The following is a 17,007-nucleotide window of genomic DNA, read 5'->3' on the forward strand; positions in this document are numbered from 1 at the left end:
ATTTTATATATAACCAACTTGGTATTCAGAAAATAAAATACACACAAAAAGGCAAGTCCTTGCCCCACTTCATTTACAACTGAAATTTCAACAGTAGATGAAAGCAAAGGGAGGGGGGGAATAGGAATAACTGTGAGTAAATGCAGTTACTCATACATCAACGTCATTCTGGAACATATAATGTGAAGAGCCGTTGCGAACAACACACCTCTAACTTAACTTGAAGTGTTTTTGGTGGGATAATATTTATACAAGCTGGAGGGGACAATAAAGGTCATCTAGTCCAGTGGTTCTCAACCTGTGGGTCCCCAGAAACTCCCAGAAATCCTAACAGCTGGTAAACTGGTTGGGATTTCTGGGAATTGTAGGCCAAATCACCTAGGGACCCACAGGTTGAGAACCACTGAGAGGTTGAGAACCTCTTCCACACTCAGTAAGTTTCTGCAAAACAGGATGCAACAGCAGAATCCCTTGAAGATGGCCATTTAGTCTCAGTTTTAGTACTTCCAACATACTTCAGGGATAAAGCACAAAAGAATATTGCATAGAAAACTGCATAAAGAGACATCTTGGACTGTTAAAAGAAAAATGTCACACACCAGATTCGGTGAGATTAAATGAACATATGGGGGGCACAGTAGCCTTTAAGAAGAGCTTGGAAATGCTAAATTTGTTGGACGAAATGTTCCTCCAAATAATGAGGTCAGTGGTCATAATGGCTCAGGGATTCTGGGAGTTATAAACCAAAAATAACTTCTCCCAAGGTCTGCTAAATTCCCTATGTTCTAAATGGTGATCCTTTTTGTAACGAGAAACAAAACAAAATATATTCCTGGCGATACTCAAGCCACAAAGCAGTACAGTGTGTGCTGCAAGGTACCTAGACTACAACCCAAAGTCACCCATCCCACCTCAAGGACATGGCGTCCATCTGCTTGAGCTGCTGGAGGCTATTGCTGCTTATTCAGGAAAATCCCCACAGGAAATACTGCAAGGCCTTTCAAGCAACCCGCACAGAATGCAGCCTGACTACCCACAGCAGAGGCATTCTAAAATGGGTCAAGAAGACTGCAGGCTCCCACACTGCGAGCCTACAGCAAAACAGAAAACAAACAAAAAGGCACACACATAACAAGGGCAAACTTCTAGCAAAAAGAAAAATAAGAAATGGGTGTGGACACAAAACTAAAGATTCCTAAAAATTGACTCATTAAAAACAAGCTCGCTCTGAACAGAATCGCCACTGGGATTTGGCAGTCACGTCACCAGCAAGCCTCTCCCCGATCCAGTGGCGGGAGGGGGGGAAAGGCATCTTTTTTTCTGCTTGGCCCAGCATTCCTCCCCTCTTTTCCCTTATGGGCACCTATTAATAGAAAGAAAGGAGGAGGAGGGGAGGGAGAAGGCAGCCCTTTGAGTTTCCCAACAGTCTCGCTGGATCTTCCTTCTTCCTGTGTGGGCGTGGTGGAGCCGCCGGCATCTCCGCCGAGGTCCTTGGCTTCCCCCAAAAACCCAGGAGAGGAAAAAATAGCCTTCCTGTTCCAGCTCACAAGCTCTTCTTTCTACCCAGCACGCCCCCACCCCATCCGCACAAGGGCCTGGCTGTCCAATTGGAAAATAATTAGATAGCAGTTTTATTTACGACTCCTCTGTCTTCCCCACCACTACCACCTCCTCCCCATGTTAATGGCTAAATGGTGAGTCATTTTGGCAGCATTCGAATACACAGGAAGTTGCCTCTATTTTACAGGCACCCTTGTTCATTTGTTGTTAAATATTTATCCTACACAATGGTTCCTGAGTGGAATCCAAGGCCTGTGTGTTGCAGCTTCCTTGGAGATGGGGAGCCTGATCAGAAAAAAAGAAAAATAATAAGGCCTAAATTCCAGGACTGCCTTACGACACCTTGAGTCATGCCACATACTCAAGATCACACCCTTGAACTCCGCATTAACCCGGAGTAAAATACCACTCCTTGATTCCAATCTTACAATCCCCAAATACAGATTGCAACCTAGCTTCATCCCCAAATAAGGGGAACTTTTCCATCCTTCAGTCATCATTCCAAGAAATATAATTAGGCTGTTAGAAGGGCAACTCATTTGCGTTTAATGATCCCAAGGATCCGTCTCCAATCAGCTTTCACATTATTCTTTACAGGGGTTTTCTGCCCCAGTGTTCCATTCATGCATGTCATTTTCCCCCTCCATAATCTGACATTTCCAAAGGCCAAAAACATTAGAATATCTTGGAGCAGAATAAGCCCAGGTTTCGTCAATATTTCCCCCCACACCATTGTTAGGGCAAAGTTGTTGGGCTTGCTCCAGTGAAAGCCCCTTCCCCCAGTGCCAAAGAAATGGCTTGTCACTGGAATACCCTTCCCATCTGGACAGCCAGAAAGACATGGCCTCGCACGTCCCTCCAAAGCGTGATGCCAAGGCAACGGGGGTGAAGGTGGGGGACGGGAGAGAAAGAGAAGGGACATGTTTGTGTTCCTATGAAATTTCCGCTTCCTAGGAGCTCGGCCAGAAAAGACAGGGAAAGGAGAGGGGGAGGAAGATGGTGACTTGACGTTGACAGGCCTTACAATAGGAGGGGATGCATTGTACGCCAGGACGCGCTCCCACAACCCCTGGGAGCCAAGCTGCCTGGAACCAGATTTCAGGGCACTCAACCCTCCAAGCCCTTTGGATTTCCTCTCCGCCCCACTCTTGTGTGAAAGCAGCAGAGAGGTCAGGCCTTTAGGAACGGTTCCCAGGATGAGACACAGTGCAAATGGCATTTTATTTTTTACAGCAATCTGGGGGGTGTCACGACCCAGGCTGCAGAGCACCAATAACCATACACAGAGGCCAGAATCTATCTAATATCTTTATTGTAGGAATATATAAAGTTAATAAAAACAAGTGTAGAAAATAGTCCAGAATTAGACCTTCCAGGAAAGGTCAGAATTAGTCCAAAAAAGCAATGTCCAATAAGAAATATTAAGGTCCAAAGTTGTAATCCAATAACCGAAACACTCACTTTGCCAAGCAAAGTGAGGGGAGATGACAAGGTCCTTTAGTCCATGAAACTTGAGCGAGGCTAGGAAATAACTTGATACTTGAAACAAGGCTTGAACGTGGAACAAGGTAACTAAGAACAAGAACAAGGTCCGTGGAATAACTTGATAAATCCGTGGAACAAGGCAAGGATTGATCCTGGGAAACAAGGCAAAGTCCGTAGATAAACAAAGGCTGGGAAGCAAGGCGAAGGCTGGATAGCAAGGCAAGGCTTGAGCAGGAGCGAGGCTTGAACCGGAGCGCGCTGTCCAGACACAACTCGCTCCGTAGGCTGACGAATTGACTCCGCGAAGTTACTACGCGGGTAAAACACCTAAATAGAGTCTAGCTTCCCGCCGAAGCAGTTCTCTGGGAATCAGAACCGAAAGCTAACTCTGAGACCAGATGTGAGACTCCCCAAAGATTCTCACGAGAAGCAGTCTTAATTGGCCACATTCTTAGCTGCAATCCTCGCACTCCTGCGCGAAGCTGAATCCAAACTTCTCTGTTGTTTACAAAACTCCCGGCGCAAGAATACGGGAGAAGTAGGCTCTGGGCTTGTTTGACATACTTCTGGGAGACAACTTTCTTGCAGGTGCAAGGTTCCCAGATCTGCCTGGGAAAGATCTGGCAGAGAGGAATCCAGTTCAGACTGGGAAGGTAAAAAACCCAAGTTTTCATCTTCATCAGGAATTACAATGTCCTGAGCAGGACTACAAGGCCCATGGGTCATCACACTATCCCCCTCCTCAAGGCCCCTCCCAAACTGGGGCCCTCTCCCCGAGGCGCGAGGTCGCGGTTTGGTGGGATAGGTCTGATGAAAGCGACGGGTTAGATCAGGAGCATGGACTGTGGAGGCGTCTTCCCAGGAGCGTTCCTCAGGGCCAAAACCCACCCAGTCAATGAGATATTGTAGGCGGCGGCGGTGAAAGCGAGAATCCAAAATGTCCTCAACCTCGAACTCCTCCTCCCCATTCATCAAAACAGGAGGGGGGGCCGGTTGGTCTGTATCAGGACGCACACCATCCGCCGGAAGGAGCAGGGAACGGTGAAACACTGGGTGAATGCGCATTGAACGCGGAAGTTGGAGTTTGAAAGTCACGGGGTTTAATTGCGCCACCACTGGATAGGGGCCAATGAAACGGGCATCTAACTTCCGGCAAGGGCGGTGGGAGGGCAGAAAGCGAGTGGACAGGAAAACCCGATCTCCTACCTTGATTTCGGGGCCCGGCTGGCGATGTTTGTCAGCGTGGCGTTTATAGTCCTCCTTGGCTTGGTCCAGTTGCTGGAGCAAAAGTTGTTGCACCGCTGTGAGTTCCTGCAGCCAATCCTCTGCTGCGGGAACCTCTGAAGTTTCAATGACAGGGGGAAAGAAACGTGGATGGAAACCGTAGTTTGCAAAGAACGGCGTTTCTTTTGTAGAAGCTTGAACTCCATTGTTGTAGGCAAACTCAGACAGTGGTAACAGAGAAGCCCAATTGTCCTGTTGATAGTTTACATAACAGCGAAGATACTGCTCCAAAGTGGCATTGGTGCGCTCCGTTTGCCCATCTGTTTGGGGATGATGAGCTGAAGATAAGCGAGAGTCTATGCCCAATAGTTTTTGTAGTGCTTTCCAAAAACGAGAGGTGAATTGAGATCCACGGTCTGTGACTAAACTCTTGGGCAATCCATGTAGTCTGAAGACATGTTGAAGAAATAGATCCGCAGTTTCCTTGGCCGTGGGGAGGCCTTCGCAGGGAATGAAATGGGCTAACTTGGTGAATAGGTCCACCACCACTAAGATCGTGGTGAATCCACAGGAAGGTGGTAGGTCAGTGATGAAATCCGCGGAAATTATTTCCCATGGGCGAGATGGGGTAGGAAGGGGGTGTAAAAGCCCTGAGGGCTTCTCCCTTCGTATCTTGGAGCGCTGGCATACTGGGCAGGTGTTGACATATTTTTCCACATCCTTGCGGATCTTGGGCCACCAAAAATCCCTTAGGATCAAATGCATAGTTTTAAATAGTCCGAAGTGTCCTGCTGGTTTGCAGTCATGACACAGACGAAGCGCTTTTTCCCTGCCCGGTCCGGGTGGGATATAGACATGATTTCTATAGCAGAGCAGCCCATCTTTAAGCGAAAAGGGGAAATGCAGACCTTGGCGAAGTTGGTCCTGCGCCCAGGCATCTGCTTGCTGACTAGCCCTGATTTCTTGAGCACAGATGGGTCCTGGAGTAGGGGAAGTTGAACCAATGGGAATGGATTTGGTGTTCCCCACCGTGAGCGTGGCAAAGTTCTCAGGTTGTAGCAGTTGGGATTCAAAGGTCTCCTTGCGTCCTGCAGCGTATTCCGGTTTACGTGACAGGGCGTCTGCTTGCTTGGTTTGGGCTGGGGTCACATAATGGATCTGGAAGTTGAAACGTTCAAAGAATAAAGCCCAACATTGCTGCCTCTGATTTAGTTTGCGGGCAGTTCTTAGATGTTCTAGATTACGATGATCAGTGTGGACTTCAATGGGAAATTTGGCCCCTTCTAGCCAATGTCTCCAAGTTTCAAAGGCTGCCTTTATGGCCAGTAGTTCTTTTTCCCAAATGGTGTAATTCCTCTCTGGTGTGGTTAGTTGACGAGAATAAAAGGCACAGGGGTGGAGGTGATCTCCCACCGGTTGTAAGAGTACAGCCCCAATTGCCACATCAGAGGCGTCCGCTTGCACCACAAAAGGGGTTCCAGGATTTGGGTGCTGTAGAATTGGCTGGGAGGTGAATAGTTTCTTTAGTTGCTGGAACCCTTTCTCTGCTTGATCAGTCCAGCGGAAAGGCTGCTTTCCACGGATGCAGCTAGTGATGGGGTCGGACCAGCGGGCAAAATCTGGAATGAACTTGCGGTAGTAGTTCGCGAACCCCAAGAAACGCTGCACCTCTTTCTTGTTAGTTGGCGCCCGCCATTCCAATACTGCTGAAACTTTGGCTGGATCCATGGAAAGCCCTAGAGGCGAGATGCGGTAACCAAGGAAATCTACCTCTTGTAGATCAAAAGCGCATTTTTCCAGCTTGGCATAAAGTCCATGATCCCGCAATCGTTGTAACACCATTTTGACGTGGTTCTCATGTTCTGATTGTGATCTGGAAAACACCAAAAAATCGTCCAGGTAGATTATCAAGAACCTGTCTAGATAGTCCTGAAAAATGTCATTGACAAAATGCTGGAACGTTGCGGGGGCTCCGCATAAACCGAAATTCATAACTCGGGACTCAAATAATCCGAATTTGGTCTGGAAGGCGGTCTTCCACTCGTCCCCTTCCCTGATGCGAACTAAGTTGTAAGCCCCCCGAAGATCCAGCTTGGTGTAAACCTTGGCTCCTCGAAGCCGATCCAGTAGATCCGAGATTAAAGGCAGGGGATAGCTGTTCCGCTTGGTGATATTGTTCAATGCTCTGTAGTCCACCACCAAGCGTAGTTCCCCTGACTTCTTCTTCACAAACATCACTGGGGAGGCGGCTGGGGATTGAGAGGGTCTGATGAATCCCTTGCGAAGGTTTGTCTCTAGGAATTCCCTGAGAGCTTCTTGCTCTGGTTCAGTCAGGGAGTAGAGATGCCCTCGCGGGATCGGGGCCCCCTCCACCAAGTCAATGGCACAGTCATAAGGTCTATGTGGGGGTAATTTTTCGGCTTCTTTCTCATTGAATACATCCCAATACTCGGAGTACTTCTTTGGCAAGGTGATGATGGGCTCGGTGTCTGTGGCATGGCATACCTTGGCTACGAGGCAATGGTTTTGGCAGTACGGTGAAGCAAACTGCAGTTCTCTGTTGGACCAGGAGATGTTAGGGTCGTGGAGAGTCAGCCATGGAATTCCCAAAATCACAGGGAAATGGGGGACCTCGGTAACAAAGAAGGAAATCTCTTCCATATGTTCCCTTATCCACATCCTGGTGGGTTCCGACCACTGACTTACGGGGCCCGTCTTGAGGGGACGGCCGTCTATGGCTTGCACCACACGGGCATTCTTGAAATCATGATATTGTAATCCCAGAGAGTCGGCATACTCTCTATCGATGAAATTGTTGGTAGCTCCAGAGTCTATCATGGCGTGGATCATGACGGGTCCCCTTTTTGCTGACCATAAGGTGACCACGAGAAGGAACAGGACCCCGGTTGGCGGCTCTTGGATGGATTTTTTGACCGGGTTGGCGAGCCCCTCTACACCCGGTCGTTGGCTTCCCCCGCCGGCTGTGGGCCAGTCGGCTCAGACGCCTTCGTCTCCGTGGAGGACGCCGCTGCAAGACGGGCGGCAGGCTTCCCTTTGGCTGGGCACTCTCTGGCGAAGTGGCCCCCGTTCCCGCAGTACCAGCAGAGGTTTAAGCGTTGACGACGGGCCTTCTCGGCGGCATCTAGTCTGGGACGCACATTGCCCAACTGCATCGGCACCTCCTCGCCTCCTCTGGGGTATGGGGTTGGCGGTGGGGGTCTCCACACCGGACGTGACTGAACGCTGGCGGGAGCGGGGGGTTTTGCCCCGGCTCTACTGCCCTGGCCTCGAACCCACTGTTTCCTGTTGGCAATCATGACTTCAGCCCGTAAACATTGATCAATGAGTGCCTCGAGGGTCTGGGGAGGATCCACCTTGGAGATTTCTTCCAGCATTTCAATGTTGAGACCCTCCCGGAATTGTCCCCTGAGGGCTACATCGTTCCAGCCGGTGTTGTGGGCCAGCACTCGGAACTCGGCTATATACTGAGACATAGGTCTGTCTCCTTGGAAAAGGCGACGGAGTTTGTGACCGGCTGCCTCCAAATTGTCCTCGATTCCCCAAGTCTCCTTGAGGTGGTCCAAGAAGTGTTGCGCTGATCTTAGGTGTGGAGAGGCTTGGTCGAACAGTGCCGTCGCCCAGCTGGCCGCTGGCCCGTCTAGAAGACTGTAAACCCATGCCGCTTTGATGTCTTCTTGGGGAAACTCGGCAGCACGGGCCTCCAGATAAGCTTGACATTGGCGACGGAAGACATGAACCTTAGAAGCTTCTCCAGTAAACTTGGTTGGCAACGCCATGGCCGGAAGACGAACTCCGCGTTCCTTCAAACCCCTTATTTCTCCATCCTGTGCATTGAGCTTATCACGGATTCGGTCCACCTCTTCCTTGTCGATGGTGTAGGTAATCGGCTGGCCGCTCGGCCCAGGTACGGTTCCGGTAGACCAGGGGTCCCCAAACTTTTTAATCCGAGGGCCGGTCCACAATCCTTCAGACTGTTGAGGGGCCAAATTATCATTTTAAAAAAATACGAACAAATTCCTATGCACAATGCATATGTCTTATTTGTAGTGCAATACAACAATAACAATTAAAGAACAATACAACATTTAAAAATGAAAACAATTTTAACCAATATAAACCTATCAGGATTACAATGGAAAGTGTGGGCCTGCTGCTGGCCAATGAAATAGTCAAGTTAATTATGATTGTTGTTGTTGTTGTGTGCCTTAAAGTCATTTCAGACTTTGGGCAAGCCTAAGTCTAAAATTATTTATTTATTTACTACCTTTATTTACTACATTTATATCCCACTCTTCTCACCCCAAAGGGGACTCAGAGCAGCTGTATGTACATACAATATATTATATTATTAACATACCACAATATTAGCATTATATATTACTAGATTGAACTATACCACTATACTGTAATATTATATGTAACTAGCTGTGCCCGGCCACGCGTTGCTGTGGCGAAGTCTGGTGGTATGGGAAAGAAAGTATTGAGGAATTGGTGGTAGTTAAGGTCAAGGGTAAAGGTTTTACCTTACATTAAGTCCATTATAAATGGGTTATATAGCTGTGTGGAAGGGCCTTGAGTCTACACTGCCATCTAATCCAGTTAAAATCAGATAATCTGTATTTTATAGGCAGTGTGGAAGAGGCCTAAATGAGGCCTAACTCTGCCTGTCCCCTGGGCGGAGCTTAGCCTTCTAACTGGCAGCAATGGGATAAAAACAATTATTCCTCTCCCTCTAATTAGGACTTTATTTTTCTTTTCTTTTTGTTGTATGAACGTAGAGGCATGGATGAAGGGTTGTGCTGTCGATTTTCGAGGTTGTGGGGTGTTTAGTTTTGTTGTTTTGTCCTAGGCCGAAATTTCATTACACTTTTATATATATAGATATATAACGTATAATTAATATCATTATATGGTATTATTATTAGTATTATATTGTATAACATTATAATATTTTTATCAATATTATATGTATATACAATATTATTAAAACTGATATAAAAATATTATATTATAAAACTGAGGGCGGGGGCCAGGTAAATGACCTTGGAGGGCCGCATCCGGCCCCCGGGCCTTAGTTTGGGGACCCCTGCGGTAGACATTCTGGCCGAGGTTAATTGGTGCTTAGGGGGGCGGAGTCAAACTGTCACGACCCAGGCTGCAGAGCACCAATAACCATACACAGAGGCCAGAATCTATCTAATATCTTTATTGTAGGAATATATAAAGTTAATAAAAACAAGTGTAGAAAATAGTCCAGAATTAGACCTTCCAGGAAAGGTCAGAATTAGTCCAAAAAAGCAATGTCCAATAAGAAATATTAAGGTCCAAAGTTGTAATCCAATAACCGAAACACTCACTTTGCCAAGCAAAGTGAGGGGAGATGACAAGGTCCTTTAGTCCATGAAACTTGAGCGAGGCTAGGAAATAACTTGATACTTGAAACAAGGCTTGAACGTGGAACAAGGTAACTAAGAACAAGAACAAGGTCCGTGGAATAACTTGATAAATCCGTGGAACAAGGCAAGGATTGATCCTGGGAAACAAGGCAAAGTCCGTAGATAAACAAAGGCTGGGAAGCAAGGCGAAGGCTGGATAGCAAGGCAAGGCTTGAGCAGGAGCGAGGCTTGAACCGGAGCGCGCTGTCCAGACACAACTCGCTCCGTAGGCTGACGAATTGACTCCGCGAAGTTACTACGCGGGTAAAACACCTAAATAGAGTCTAGCTTCCCGCCGAAGCAGTTCTCTGGGAATCAGAACCGAAAGCTAACTCTGAGACCAGATGTGAGACTCCCCAAAGATTCTCACGAGAAGCAGTCTTAATTGGCCACATTCTTAGCTGCAATCCTCGCACTCCTGCGCGAAGCTGAATCCAAACTTCTCTGTTGTTTACAAAACTCCCGGCGCAAGAATACGGGAGAAGTAGGCTCTGGGCTTGTTTGACATACTTCTGGGAGACAACTTTCTTGCAGGTGCAAGGTTCCCAGATCTGCCTGGGAAAGATCTGGCAGAGAGGAATCCAGTTCAGACTGGGAAGGTAAAAAACCCAAGTTTTCATCTTCATCAGGAATTACAATGTCCTGAGCAGGACTACAAGGCCCATGGGTCATCACAGGGGGAGAAGTTAGCAAGAATCACAGGTACTATTAACCAACAAAAAAGAATCCCCTCATAGACTCTTTTAACTCACTAGTAGATTTGCAGTTATCTAACCACCATATACAAATTATCGGTAGCTTAAGCTGATTTCCTCCTATTTTCTGAATTGTTTACAAAGGAGTTAGAAGACTTAAAGAGATGCCATTGTTTGCGCCGGGTGATAAAAACAATCTCAGAGACCACCATCGTACAATCCATCCCCTTTACACAGACCCGCAAGAGCACACACACATCTGTCTTAACAGCCACAATCAAAGGGAACAATTTGCCCCCCTTCCCTACAACCCACACACATTCCTGCTGCTTCATCCCCTCCCTTTCCTCATCACATCCTGTTCAGTGAGGGTCTCTTTCCCTTGATGCATTTCTAATGGGGCCTGAAAAGATCATGTCAGCTTTTGTTTACTTCCTCATTTTCCCCACACCTCAGACATCAGCACTGGCAAAGGTGGAGAACAGCCATACCCAATAAAATGCAGCAAATCTCACTGGCAGCGATAGGAAAATCTATTTTGTAGGCCTTGCACAAAAGAGAATTAAAAGGAAATGTCACCTTTGGCTGGAATGGTTCATTTTGTGACTGTAACAGGCTTTGAGTCAAAGGAGCAAACTAAAGGTGCATCAACACTGTAGCATTAATGAACTTTGATACCAGTTCCAACTGCCATGGCTCAAGTTATGGAACCATGGGAGTTGTAGTCTTACAAGAACTTTACCTTCTTTGCCAAATAGTGTTGGTACTTCTCCAAACTACAACTCCCATTATTGCCGTTAGACTGGCAACAAACTGAATTAATTCTACAGTGTAGATGAGGCAAACTGGCAAAAAACTGTATTTGTTGTGTAGATGAGGCCTAACTCTCTCTTTAAAGATAAAAACTATTATTGGCAGAACTGGAGGGTTAGCACTGAGAACTGTGGAGCCAACATTGATCTAGTTGACGCAGAATCAAAAACAGAACCAAGAGAGAGAAAACTTTCACTGCACCACCACTTTTCCACTTTGTGCCAATATAGCCTCTGAACAGATTTGGCGAATATCATTTCATGGAGTTTTCAGACACTGGAGAACCTCTGGGGAAAAGATCTGGTTTGCTATTTTTAAATTATTATTTTGCTATCAAACATTCTGCTTGGACTCTGCAGACTCGAATTCAGAAACCTCAAAGAGAAGGAGACCGTGCTCCATGCTCACTTACTCTGATGCTAATATGGCCTCTGGACAGATTTGGCAAATCGCATTTGGTTTTGCCCCCATTTACAGAGACTGGAAACCCTCTGGGGTAGGGATTTCCAGTCTCTGCAAATATTGGTGGTCTTCAATTAGCTACCAAACATACTGTTAGTCCACTGCAGACACAAAGCAAGAGACTTGGAAGAAAGGGAGGCCACACTCCAAGCTCACTTACCCTTATTTCGTTGCGCCGGATTTCCACGTCACAGACCGAGTGTCCTTGGTGGGCCCCACTGTAGTAGCAACAGAATTGGCAGACGGCGACCTGCTCGGCCTCACAGTGGTACAGCCGGTAGGCATTGTGCTGGGGGCAGCTCCAGGCCCGGATGTCATCCGCCTCCACCAGGAGGTGCCCACGGGCCGTGGAGGGCTGCTGCAGGTGTGTCTGGACGTGGGACTGGCAGCAGGGAGCCTCACACCTCAGGCAGATTTTCTGGGCAGGCAAAGGTGGGCCCCGGCGGCAGAAAACACAATGTAAGATTGAGGGCGTCTTCTCTAAGTTGAGTGAGTTGAACTTCTCTACGATGTTGGTCAGCTTTAAGTTCTTCTCCAGGTTAGGCTTCTGGTTGTAGGCCTGGTTACATTCGGGGCACCTCACCAGCCCAGCCTCTTTGGCCCAAGCCTCTCCTATGCATCCCCTACAGAAATTGTGCTTACAAGGAAGCTGGACAGGTTCCACAAAGACGTGCAGGCAGATCGGACATATAAGCTCTTCCTCAAAACAGTTCTTCCAGTTTTCAGCCATGTCTCACTCCAATGTGGGGCTTTATTTGTTTTTTAAATCTCTCTTTTAAAATAATCAAGGGTTTTTTTGGTCTACCGATGCAGATGGTGATGAATTTCCTCTTTTGCAACAGAAAGGCCACTACGTTGCTAACAAATCAAACAAAAAATAAAAAAAATTAAATGCAGCTCTAATCCCTAACATCCAAAGCCTCCCCTCCAGAAGACCCAGCAGAGAAATCTAACAGATGCAATGAAATTAATTATCAGTACTAAAGATTCAAATGCAGAGATGCTGCTAATATTTAAACTCCAACAATTTTAACTCTTACAGAGCTTTGACTTCTGATTCTAAAGAGCAAAACTTACCGAGCGCTGAAAAACAGCCATACAAAATCCAGAGGGAATAAGTCCAAATGCCATATGAACTTCTATGGGAAATGTTGCCAACGTATCATGACGTTTTGAGATTTTGAAAGAACTTTTTTCTCTCCTGACTGAACTCCAGAAAAGCCCTTTCCAAGTTCCTTTTTCTCCCCCCTCGGAACACAGTTCAAAGTTCAAGTCTTTAATTAAACCACAGGAAAAAAAGTTGAAGATAAAATCCAAATTCAAGATGAAAAAGAAACAAAACGGCTAACTTCTAATGCAGCCAAATGGTGCAGGGGGAAAAAAAAGCAAAATCAATCTTCGTTGGCTTTGGGACAGTGCAATCGCAGTGGGAAGACAGTCAATCATTCAGATGAAATTCCAGTCCAGGGCCAAAGGGACCCTCCCATCCTTTGCTCCTTGTTTCACAAATGAAGAAGAGAAGAAGAAAAATAAGAAAACTGCCGGAGACAAATTCAAGCAAGAGAATCAACCTGCTCTCTTTTTAATACACTCTCGGGGACTCTGTCTTTGTGAAATCTGTTTCTCGGATTAACCAGAGAGAACTGGAAAACAATAACTCCCCGCTCCAAAATTCCCCAGGCTTTTGGAGAGTGATGGGTTGCTCGCACTGGAAGGAAAACAAGTATGCCTTGATCAAACTGAAAAGGAATTTCTCAACTGCTAATGAAGAGCTTAGCCCCCGCCTCTTCCCCTTTGCTTCTGTTTTCCTTCTGACATGAAAGCTATTTCTCCTTTTGGAACCAGCCTGAAAAAGGAAGGGAGGAGGGAGAGAGAGGAGGAGGACACAGAAGCGCACAGGCTGAAAGGGAACTGCTGAAATGTACAATTCCAAGAGGACTCACTCACTCAGTCCTCAGCCATTTTGAGCAGGGTGGGTTTTGTGTTTCCTTTTTTATTAATTGGTGGGGTTTTTTTTCTTTTGCTTTATAAAGTACAAACAAATAAATAGGGAGGGCAGGTTATGGATGGCACCACCCTGCAAAGAGAGAGGGAGAAGGGGAGGGATCTAAATTGAGTTTATATAGCCGCAGCTGCTGTGCCTTTTTTTTTTTTTTTTTTGCTTTTATCATCATCACATCAAATAAAAAACCTCATAACCACCTCCAGCCATCTTGGGTCTTTCCTCAACTCCCCCACTTCTTTAAAATTTTGAAAAAAATCTATTTTAAATCATATATATATATATAGGAATATCTCTCCAGGGCACCTCTCCCCAAAGCCCCCTTCGCCAGCAATGAGCTGGCAGAGCCACCAATGAAGGCGGACCGACTGCTGTTTTCACCTTTGCAAAGGTGCCAAATGAAAGAGGGGGAAAGACACAAGGAAAAAGGCAGCAAAATAGAAGGAAGAGAAAGGGCCCTTCCACACTGCCATATAACCCAGAATATCAAGGCAGAAAATCCCACAATATCTGCTTTGAATTGGGTTTTCTGAGTCCATACTGCCATAAATTCCAGTTTAAAACAGAAAATGTGGGATTTAATTCAACAGTGTGGAAGGGGCCAAAGAAGAAAGCAAGAGAAGGGTTACTATTTAATCGCAGGCTATGGGACCCAACAAGGGAGGCAATAAAGGGCCGGGAAATTTCAGATCAGGATCGTTTTTTGGAAAGGAAAAAAATAACATAAGGGCCTATTTATGTTTTTTATTATTATTAGACCCAAAACAATTTTTAAAGGCTACAGTTTAGGGAGGAGGAAATCTGTCCCTATTTGCAGTGCAGAGAGAGCTAAGCCTGCTTAGAGGAGAGATTCTCCTTCCTTCGTTAATATACAGAGTATTTTCCCCCACCCCATACACACACACACACACACAGATACATACATACATATAATTAATTACTCACATAGATACATAAGAGGTTTGTGCAAGGGAGGGTGAGTATACTATTGCATATGGCCCAACATAATTAAAAATCTGTCCCTATTTGCAAAGCAGGGAAAGCTAAGACTGCCTAGAGGAGAGATTCTCCCTCCTCCGTTAATATGCAGAGTATTCCCCCCATATACACAAATATATATACATACACACATCCACACACATATAATTAATTACTCACATATACATAAGAGGCTTGTGCAATAGTATTCGAGGATGAGCATACTATTGTATATGGTCCAATGTAATTAAAATATAATAACACTAATAATATTAGATACATACATCCACACACATATAATTATTTATTCACATAGATACGTAAGAGGTTTGTGCAAGGGAGGGTGAGCATACTATTGCATCTGACCCAATGTAATTAAAATAATAATATAATAATATATTATTATATATAATAAAAATGAAAAGAGGGATTTAAACTAGAATATGGGCTAATGTAAGAAAAATTAATCAATGGAGGGATTTGGAATAGATCTCTAGGATGGCCATGAAGGTGAAGAGAGGTTGCCTATATAGATAGATATATGGCCCATATATACATACATCCACACACATATAATTAGTTACTCACATAGCTACATAAGAGGTTTGTGCAAGGGAGGGTGAGCATACTATTGCATATGGCCCAACGTAATTAAAAAGAAAATAATATTATTATATTATAAGCAAAAGAGTTATTTAAACTAGAATATGAGCTAATAAAAAATCAATTGAGGGATTTGGAATAGGTCTCTAGCATAGCCATGAAGGTGAAGAGAGGTTGCCTAGATAAGATAGATAGATGGCCCATACATACATACATCCACACACATATAATTAATTACTCACATAGATACATACGTAAGAGATTTGTGCAAGGGATGGTGAGCATGCTATTGTATAAGGCCTGATGTAAAAAAATATTATAATAATACATTATATTATTATTATATAACAAAATGAGCAAAATAGGGATTTAAATTAGAATATTAGAATAGGGGCTAATAAAATAAAAATGAATCAATGGAAGGATTTGGAATAGATCTCTAAGACAGCCATGAAGGTGGATAGAGGTTGCTTATATAGATTGATAGATAGATGGCCCATATATACCCACACGCAAACATACATCCACACACATATAATTAATTACTCACATAGCTACATAAGAGGCTTGTGAAAGGGCAGGTGAGCATACTATTGTATAGGGCCCAACGTAAATAAAATAATATTACTAATATATAACAATATATTATATAATAATATATTATATAATAATATAATAAAGTAAGCAAAATAGGGATTTAAACTAGAAAATAGGCTAATAAAATAACATTTAATCAATGGTGGGGTTTGGAATAGATCTCTAGGGTTGCCATGAAGGTGAAGAGAGGTTGCCTATATAGATAAATAGATGGTGCATAGGTGGAGATGCTCTTCTTGTCCTCCTCCTCCTCACCCCGGGATGGAATCGCATTAGAATCGGTGTGAAGGGAGGAAGGGATAATGAAAAGGAAGGGGGGGGGGAGTATGAAGGAACTCAAGGGCGGAAGGATGACTATAAAGGGCGCAGAGCAGGATTTCCCCCTCCCTCCCCCTCTCTCTTTGCCCCCCTCCCTCTTCGTCTTAAAGGAACAGTGACTCAATTCGCTCCCGGCTTGGCGTCGACCCTTTTAAACCGATCAATCAATCAATCAATGGATCGATTGGGGAGGGAGAAATATAAAAAAGAGAGGCCCGACTGAGCCAAAGGAAAGAGAGGAGGTCGGGGGAACCGCACGGGTTACTCACTCACGCACAAGCGGGGAGAGAAACGGGAGGGAGCCGCCGCCTCAGCCTCTGCCGCCGCCGCCTCCCGAGCCGAGCGCTGCGTCCTCACTCAGCCCTCCTTTCTCCTCCCGGGCCTCGTCACGTGACCCGCAGCACTTGGAGCCATTCAACCCAGCGCTCTTAAAAGGGCAACGGCGGCCCAAAGGGACGGACTGGGGGGATGCTTGGCTTCTCCTGTCTCGGCCCTAATGGGAGCAGTCCTCCAAGTTAGGGGGGCCCACTGCTCCCTCGGCCGGGGTCTGAGTCACAGTGGGCCGCCCCAATCCCTTGCCAAGGGAGGCAGCGACGTGGCCCCCCCGTCTCCCTGTTTAACAGCTGTGTTCTCATAATGTCCTATAGGGGCGAGGGGGTGCCCTATACACCTGCGCTGTGCCAGCTAATAGTGGTGTTATCTGGGCTCATTACAACACAGGGCTCAGATAACACTATATGCTTTGCTGTGAGTTTTCAGAGCTGTATGGCCATGTTCCAGAAGCATTCTCTCTTGACGTTTCGCCTGCATCTAT

General features: G+C 45.8%; 1 protein-coding gene across 7 annotated transcripts in view; it reads right to left on the minus strand.

Moving 5' to 3' along the window:
• trim8 (tripartite motif containing 8) overlaps positions 1-16,620 on the minus strand; it is a 96,493-nt gene extending 79,873 nt beyond the window's left edge. The window contains exons 1-3 of one of the 7 annotated variants that reach the window (XM_008106556.3): positions 16,463-16,601; positions 12,773-13,191; positions 11,856-12,553 (exon numbers count right to left, since the gene is read on the minus strand). In XM_008106556.3, coding sequence (XP_008104763.1) covers positions 11,856-12,425 — 570 coding nt within the window. In that variant the 5' untranslated portion in view covers positions 12,426-12,553; positions 12,773-13,191; positions 16,463-16,601. Of the gene's footprint in view, positions 1-11,855; positions 12,554-12,772; positions 15,786-15,828; positions 15,848-16,462 lie in introns of those variants that run through there. The other 6 variants (XM_008106558.3, XM_008106557.3, XM_062976321.1 and 3 more) reach the window with 6 other exon arrangements.
• Positions 16,621-17,007: the final 387 nt, after the last annotated feature.

This window comes from Anolis carolinensis, chromosome 3, assembly GCF_035594765.1.
Source record: "Anolis carolinensis isolate JA03-04 chromosome 3, rAnoCar3.1.pri, whole genome shotgun sequence".
Lineage (NCBI taxonomy): Eukaryota > Metazoa > Chordata > Lepidosauria > Squamata > Dactyloidae > Anolis > Anolis carolinensis.